General features: G+C 48.4%; 1 protein-coding gene across 1 annotated transcript; it reads right to left on the bottom strand.

Moving 5' to 3' along the window:
• Positions 1 to 1,446: 1,446 nt before the first annotated feature.
• On the bottom strand, positions 1,447 to 8,676 carry BPIFA3 (BPI fold containing family A member 3). Its single transcript, XM_003932061.3, is given in 7 exon segments — positions 1,447 to 1,526; positions 2,068 to 2,137; positions 2,858 to 2,942; positions 4,130 to 4,279; positions 4,933 to 5,040; positions 5,426 to 5,576; positions 8,553 to 8,676. Coding segments are annotated over 7 exon segments (768 nt in total).
• Positions 8,677 to 8,717: the final 41 nt, after the last annotated feature.

Here is an 8,717-nt window from a genome sequence, read left to right as displayed (position 1 = left end):
TGTTCTTAAGTATTAGTTGCTTGAGGACATAAAATGTTAATATTCTTTACCTTTACACTAGCCAACTGAAGTGGAAAATTGAGATAATTCCCGCAAGGAGAAATCACATTTGCTTCAATTATGTGGATACTTCAGATGAAAATGACTTTTATGCCGTAATTACCTACATCATTCAACTTTATATCTTGATGCAACTTTGGTATGTCAGTTCCAAATAATGGGGAATTTTAAAAAAATACAATATGTTGTACTTTACGGAGATTTATGTTCTAAAATTAAGTCCAAAAATCTTAGGTATCAAAAGACATGCTTTCTTATTGGACGAAATAAGGTAACTGTTTCAAACTTGTCATAATAAGGTATAAGCCAGTGATGACTTATAATACAAATAAGCATCTCAAAGACAGTCTTAAAAATTGATTCTTTTGAAGGTCACTGTTGAAATACCTAATGCAACCAGATCAAGATTTGGAAGTAAATATCAGCAGTTCCTGCCAGCACATGTGGTTTAAAGATTTCTTACACAAGGAAACATGTTGCACAGCTTTATAAGGGCATACATATAATGTAGAACACACAGTGATCTAAAACCCTAACCTGCTGAGAATATGGTAGGTAGTGGAATTGCTGAGCTGTGAAGCAAGGCTATGTTTAACTTTAGGAGATGCTTTTTAAAGTGGTGGTAGAATTAATCTCCCAGCAGCTGCGTGGAAGGGCCCCTGTTGCTCCACATCTCACAAGGTTTCTATTCCCATTTTGCAAATGATGAAGACCGAAAGGCGACATGCTTTGTCCCAAACACAGCTAGTGAATCCTAAGACTAGAATTCATCCATACATTGGGCCACAAATATTTACTAAACACACACTCCGTGCCAGCTGCGTGCTGGGGCTGGGATTCATGGGTCGCCATACTGCGTGGCACTTACCCCCTCGTGGAACTGCTGGTTGGGCTGAATTGAAGGTGAGCTCAGATGTGTTTGGTGCCCACGTTTTTGCTTTTCCACTCCCTCACCCTTTCTCTACACCCCCTCGGAGCCCAGCAATATTCTTGACACATGTTAGGTGCTCAGTAAATGTGGAATGGATAAATGAGAGAATGAGAAATCTCAACAGGCCCCTCCCTCCATCGAGAGCAAAGCCGTAGACGGGCTTCTGGCTGCAAAATAGAGGCCAAGAGTGTTTTGTTCTTTTTCCCTGATATTTCTGGGCTGACGAGCAACTGTAGGGATATTTGGTCTCAGGAGAATACTTCATCAGGTCTGACTTCTAGACCTAGGACTCAGGGCCCAGGCAGGAGGGACCTCTGCACCCTTCAGAGCTAGAGTTTATTGTGGGAAAGAATGGGATGTTCACAGGGCCTGGGATAAAGGCTTTAGGGTAGCAGAAGCCCCACTCTAAAGGAGACTTGAGGTCCCAAGATGTGGACTCTCCTGACCAGCAGTATTCAGCTGGGGGACTCTCCAGCCTGGCATGCGGAGGGTTGGCTGGATTCATGGTGGGCTGGTTCATGAGCAGCCTCCTGTTCTGTAAAGAGAAGAGGTAGCATCTGTCACCAGCGTGCCCACCTCCCAACTCCTGCACTGAAGGCAAGCCCTTATCCATCCATCCATGGTGACCAAGGGCAGGTGCCAGAGCATTCATGTGAAAGCCCTCCCCAAATGATGCTGAATTTATTTGCTTCTCGGTGTCTTCACTTCACTAGTCTATGAACTCTATATGGGCAGGGACTGTAACTGTTTATCTGTAACTGGAGTAGAGGTGGTCTCGGGTTTGTGGTGGGGCCAGTGCTCCCTACTGGATTGGGTGGAGATCTTGGGAGAAGCTAGAATCTCTGATAACCTGAAGACTTCGGTGACTCCACAGGGCACAGCCTGCTTGGTAGGGGTGCCTTCTGCTGTCTTAGCTCTCTTGGGGGACAGTGTGGCCATCATATGGTCACCTCTAAGGTGTTCTCACAGCATATGCAGACACGCCCCTTAGTAGGCCTCCCTGGGGGCTCCAGGGCCGGGGGTACCTCTTTCAGCCGCTTGCCAGTCCTAAGGAGTTCTCACTGGCTGCACCAGACACCCATCCATGAGGCTTTTCAACAGTTTCACATCCAGCTGCTCGAGGATTTCCCGGATCAGAGGACATACCTGGACCATCAGCACAGAGAGAAGGATCAGACCTGGAGCTTGAAAAGGAACACTGAAGTGCCTGTGGCTGGAAGCTTCAACTCCACGGGATTTTTCCAATAGGGAACGTGGCCAGAGCGACCCCCTTGTAGTGAGTGCCGACTACCTGCTCAACGTCATGCACAACACTTCCATGTTCTGCCCCCCAAATCCTCACCGTGTAAGATAAGGACTGTGGTGGTTCCCATGCTAAAGGTAGAAACATTTTCTCAGGGAGGTGAAGTCTCATGCTCAAGGATAGGCTGGTAAAACTCATGGCCAAACTGAAACTTCATTTATTTATTTATTTTTTCACTCGAATGATTGTTTCTTGTGCAGAAGCTCTGGAGTTAATTAGATCCCATTTGTCTATTTTGGCTTTTGTTGCCAATGCTTTTGGTGTTTCAGTCATGAAGTCCTTGCCTATGCCTGTGTCCTGAATGTTGTCTTCTAGGGTTTTTATGGTGTTAGGTCTTATGCTTAAGTCTTTAATCCATTTGGAGTTAATTTTAAGGTAAGGTGTCAGGAAGGGGTCCAGTTTCTGCTTTCTGCACATGGCCAGCCAGCCAAACTGAAACTTCAGATTGAGGTTTTTCGAACTCTTAAACCCAACATTGAAAATCCTTCTCTAAATTGCCAGTGGATAGGCCCTGACTCTCAGACTCAAGGATGCTCAAGATGCCACGTTTTTCCTTAACTTACCTGACTCTCTACCAGGCATGGGAGAACTTTTTCCAGGTTCTCTGTGAAGTTGTGGAGAAAATGTTTCATCTTTGGTGGGATAGCCCTAGAAAGAAAGGTAGACGTACAGAACAGAACAGAGCAAGGCAGGCAATGCGAAGGCCAGGGAGGATATGTTCAGCACGCCTTCCACAGTCTTTTAATCATCACTCAGCCCTACGCCAGAAGTATCATTGTCAGTGATACGCAAAGGGGCAGCTTGGACCTTGCCCAAGGTCACACAGCTAAGAAGTGCTGGTTATACTAGAACCATGGCAATAGAGCACCAGGTTCCAGTCTTTCCCCTACACTTTTCCCCCATGGGCATCTGGTACGATCTAGGTACTCAATGAATATCTGGTGAACAAATGAATAGACATCCACTGAGGTCTTCATTGCTCCCGGCATTCTGGAATTACAGAGATGAATCAGGCACAAATCTTGGCTTCAAGGAAATTACAGTCAGTTGAAATTGAAGGACTCGGTCAGCTAGTCTATGGAGCTTTATTAAAGCTGCATATTGTGTCTTGTTCACCATTGTATCGCTAGCATCAGGCATGGTGCCGGGCTACAGCAGGTTTTTGGGAAATATATGAATGAATGAGGGATAAGGAGGGGCTTCAGAGAAGATGGGAAGGGCATTCCAGGCAAGAGGATCAGCGTGTGCAAAGGCATGGTGGTGTGAACATGTATGGTGTGTGGTGGAGGGCAAAGGGCTGCAGAGTGGGCAGGGGAGAGGACAAGCAGGGCCTTGAGTGAAATTTGGGAGTTGCTCTTTATCCAGAGGGCACTGGGAGGCTTTGGAGCAGGGGCTTGGGCATGGCCAGATTTCTGTGTTAGAAATTTGTTTATTTCTGCTGCAGGGTTATTTCTGCTGCAGGGTGGAGATCGGAGTGCAGGAAGGGAGATCTGAGCCAGAAAAAGCCCAGAGGAGGCTCCTGCAGTGCTCCGGGTAGTGGAGTAGGAGCAGGAGTGGTGGCTGTAGGGATGGAGATGAAAGAGAGAAGCTGAGGGCTGCTGGGCAGTCATTGATGGGAACTGGTGATGGTGGGCCTGAGGAGTGAGGAGGAAGAAGAATCTGACTTCTGGGAGGGTGGCAGGGCTGTCACAAATGGGGACAGAGTAGGAAGAGCAGGTCCTGGGGAAAGGATGAGTCTGTTTTGGGCTCATCTAGGAGATGGTGGGGAAGTGACACACCAGCCAGGGCTGCTCAGGAAGGAGGCCTGGCTCTGGGGAGGGCAGCCAGGGCCTTACTCGGTGAGGACGGTCACTCGGACACTGCTGGGCTCTGCATGGCATTTGCCTATCACGAGATCCCTCCGGCCAAACTCGTCTTTCTCCAGCCAGGACTCCACAATGATGCTCATGTGTGCACACACCTTTATGATGTTGTTATCAAAGGGCCTGAAGATGAAAAAGAGGGAGGAGGAAGGGCAAGGGGAGAAGGTAGAGAAAAAGTCGAAATCTCCATGTTGGCAAAGACGGGCATTGTCCACTGTCAGGGCTTTCCCTGGCACCCTGAGTCCTTTCAACAAACTAGGCACAGTTAAATCCTGGTCAGTGATGAAAGAGAAAACGGCTGTAGCCAGAGTGACTTTGAAAATCCCTTAAATAGGCCTCTGGAAATTTAAACACGAATCTCCGCTTTAAAAATCTTTCCCGCTTAGCTGCATCCGCCCTTTCTTGGGGGCAGTGGGTGTCAAAGGACAGTTTGAAGAGGAGGATAGTGAGCAGGGGCGATGAGATGGTGATAGCAGCTCTCCCTTTCTTTCCTTAATAGAGCCCAGTGTAGTGAACTATCAGAGATTTGAATGAGCAAATGACTTCACTCCATTGACAAATGATTGTCATCCATATTTCAGGTGAAGAAACCAAGGCTCAGAGAGGCGAAGTGACTTACCCAAGGTCACACAGCAGGTGGCTTTGGAAGCCAGGATTTGAATTTAGGTTGGGATCAGAAAGATCTAGATTTCCCAAGCTGCCAAATTTCCCCCCGGCTCCCAGGTTTCCTGCCAGGAGGGCCAGCACCTCTCAGATGCTGCTTCTGTATGACTCACAGTCTCAATTCAAGGTCAAGTTCAAGTGAGATGTTTGCCGAGAACCACTCCTTATGGAAAGCCATCTGGATCCCATCATAGTCCAGCCGAACGTTGGTGATGTTGATGCTGCACAAAGAAAGTGCAGAGGCCCCGCAAGGGTGAGGGACCTCAGAACAGGTCAGGCTTCCTGCTGGGAAACCAGGCTGGCCTGTCTGTAAAGAGGGCCTGGCAATGGGATTTGGAATGTGATTCTTTTACAGATGCTCTGAAGGCAAGAGCCAGGGGCAGAAACCCTGCGAGCTGCCCCACGGTGGCTCTGACAGTGCCACACAGTTTTGATTTGTACAACTGGGTCCCCACTCTCTCTCATATGGGCCTTCTTCCTTCTCTTTTAATCTTCCTACCTTCCCTTTTCACAGACCTTGCACCTCCCCACCCCGCGTCAGCTCTGCCCTTCAACCTAGATCTCTATAATGAGTCCCAGGGCCAGGAATGGAACTCGGGGTCTCACCTGCTCTCCTGCTGCTGCTGAAGTTTCGTGCCGCTGATTAGCCAGCCCACCATCCCTGGGGCTACTTGTGCCGAGGCATTCAGGCTGCCCCCAAGGTGGATGTTCTGGATTCGGCTCTCTGCGTTGTGCTTCAAGAGGCCCTGGGCAATAACTGGAAATGCACGGGGACCACTGACTTTGCACAATGTCATGGAAAAGGTCGGGGGCTTGGGATTCGGAGACCTGGGTTGCGGGCTGGTGCAAGCTCTGATTGCTTAGTGAGTAGTGCATGTCGTCACCTCCCCATGGAGATCCACCTTCATCACTTTGAAATTATGCTTTGCAAGATTGATGTGAGAAATAAAGAAAAACACCTGCAGAGGGTCTGGCAGGCAACAGCCGCTCAAAGGGGGGTATTCTGGCTGAAAGTCCACCCAACACTGTATCTCAGTCCGGAGCACAGAGCTAACATATGGGATGTAGACCGCAGTCAATGTTGGTTGAAGAGAAACATAGGTGGGTAACTATGGAGAGAATAGATGTAAATTGCTCCACAACATGTCTAGAATAAACTGCAGGACCAGTGGAGCTTCCATCAGAAAAGAATAAATCTACCAAAGGAAGGGAGTTTTTAAAACTATGGAGATGCTTAAGTCCTGCCTGTTTCATCTCTAGACCCTCCCGCCTGGGATCTGGGAAATCCTCGAGCAGCTGGATGTGAAACTGTTGAAAAGCCTCATGGATGGGTGTCTGGTGCATCCAGTGAGAACTCCTTAGGACTGGCAAGCGGCTGAAAGAGGTACCCCCGGCCCTGGAGCCCCCAGGGAGGCCTACTAAGGGGCGTGTCTGCATATGCTGTGAGAACACCTTAGAGGTGACCATATGATGGCCACACTGTTCCCCAAGAGAGCTAAGACAGCAGAAGCCACCCTTACCAAGCAGGCTGTGCCCTGTGGAGTCACCGAAGTCTTCAGGTTATCAGAGATTCTAGCTTCTCCCAAGATCTCCACCCAATCCAGTAGGGAGCACTGGCCCCACCACAAACCCGAGACCACCTCTACTCCAGTTACAGATAAACAGTTACAGTCCCTGCCCATATAGAGTTCATAGACTAGTGAAGTGAAGACACCGAGAAGCAAATAAATTCAGCATCATTTGGGGAGGGCTTTCACATGAATGCTCTGGCACCTGCCCTTGGTCACCATGGATGGATGGATAAGGGCTTGCCTTCAGTGCAGGAGTTGGGAGGTGGGCACGCTGGTGACAGATGCTACCTCTTCTCTTTACAGAACAGGAGGCTGCTCATGAACCAGCCCACCATGAATCCAGCCAACCCTCCGCATGCCAGGCTGGAGAGTCCCCCAGCTGAATACTGCTGGTCAGGAGAGTCCACATCTTGGGACCTCAAGTCTCCTTTAGAGTGGGGCTTCTGCTACCCTAAAGCCTTTATCCCAGGCCCTGTGAACATCCCATTCTTTCCCACAATAAACTCTAGCTCTGAAGGGTGCAGAGGTCCCTCCTGCCTGGGCCTTGAGTCCTAGGTCTAGAAGTCAGACCTGATGAAGTATTCTCCTGAGACCAAATATCCCTACAGTTGCTCGTCAGCCCAGAAATATCAGGGAAAAAGAACAAAACACTCTTGGCCTCTATTTTGCAGCCAGAAGCCCATCTACGGCTTTGCTCTCGATGGAGGGAGGGGCCTGTTGAGATTTCTCATTCTCTCATTTATCCATTCCACATTTACTGAGCACCTAACATGTGTCAAGAATATTGCTGGGCTCCGAGGAGGTATAGAGAAAGGGTGAGGGAGTGGAAAAGCAAAAACGTGGGCACCAAACACATCTGAGCTCACCTTCAATTCAGCCCAACCAGCAGTTCCACGAGGGGGTAAGTGCCACGCAGTATGGCGACCCATGAATCCCAGCCCCAGCACGCAGCTGGCACGGAGTGCGTGTTTAGTAAATATTTGTGGCCCAATGTATGGATGAATTCTAGTCTTAGGATTCACTAGCTGTGTTTGGGACAAAGCATGTCGCCTTTCGGTCTTCTCTGGGTGTCCAGGCATGTGAGCACAGAGTAGCCGTGGCTATGGGCATACTTTGCCTGTTGCTCCACATCTCACAAGGTTTCTATTCCACAACGCATAAATCTGACAAAGGGCTAATGTCAAGAATTAAGTAATGTCTCTTCAAATCAAAGAGAATTAAAAAACAGAAAAGCTAATTTAAAAAATGGACAAAAGGTAAGGATAGGGAATTCAAATAAGTCAAAACGGGGCCAGGCACAGTGGCTTACACCTTTAATCCCAGCACTTTGGGAGGCCAAGGTGGGTAGATCACTTGAGGTCAGGGGTTTGAGACCACCTGGCCAACGAGATGAAACCCCATCTCCACTAAAAATGCAAAAATTAGCCGGGCATGGTGACATGCACCTGTAATCTCAACTACTCAGGAGGCTGAGTCAGGAGAATCTCGAACCTGGGAGGCAGACGTTGCAGTGAGCCAAGATGGTGCCACTGTACTGCAGTCTGGGCGACCGAGCAAGATTCTGTCTCAAAAAAAAAAAAAAAAAAAGAAGAAGCCAAAATGGTTAACAAAATTATAGTAGTTTATAATCACGGAGAGTTAGAGGCAAACTGTATGTCCATCCAGAGGAGAACAGCCAAATTTACTGAGGTGGATGAATCTTATGTCTCTTTCTGCACCAGCTGAAGCAACAGAGATGTCAACAGCATAGTGTTGAGTGAAACCATTAAAACAAAACAGAATGGGATATATATGGCAATATAATTTATGTAAATTAAAATGCTGTACACACAAGGACACAGGCATATTTAAATACACCCGTTAAACACACTGCAGTGCCTGCCAAGGCAGTAAGGATTCGGTAGTGAGAAAAAGGGATAAAGGGGGGAAAATAAGAAAATAAAACAAATTGGGACTTTGCAGTTATTTGTGCCAATGATGGTGTGCTCTAACTTGGTATATAATCAACACAACCTCAATTTTCTGTACTTCAAGTCTGAGAAAAAAAGGAGAGGGTAACTGACTAACCTGAAGTCACCCAGCAGGTTAGTGGTGACCCCAGATGACACCTTCCCACCTCCCCAACCCCGTGGGCAGCAGGCAGAGCCCGGGGCTTAGCTTACTTCTTGCCAGGGTGGATTTGCTGTCTGTGTGGGCCTGGGCCAGGCCAGACCAAGGCTGCTTGTTCAGGGCCAAGGGCAAGGCCAGCAACCCGAGAAGGATGAGGAGCCTCCAGAGGGGACGCATCGTAGGGTCTGGGACCTGCAGATGTCAAGAGTGTCAGATGG

The sequence above is a fragment of the Saimiri boliviensis genome, chromosome 9 (assembly GCF_048565385.1).
Source record: "Saimiri boliviensis isolate mSaiBol1 chromosome 9, mSaiBol1.pri, whole genome shotgun sequence".
In the NCBI taxonomy this organism is placed as follows: domain Eukaryota; kingdom Metazoa; phylum Chordata; class Mammalia; order Primates; family Cebidae; genus Saimiri; species Saimiri boliviensis.
This window is presented reverse-complemented; position numbering and strand designations above follow the sequence as displayed.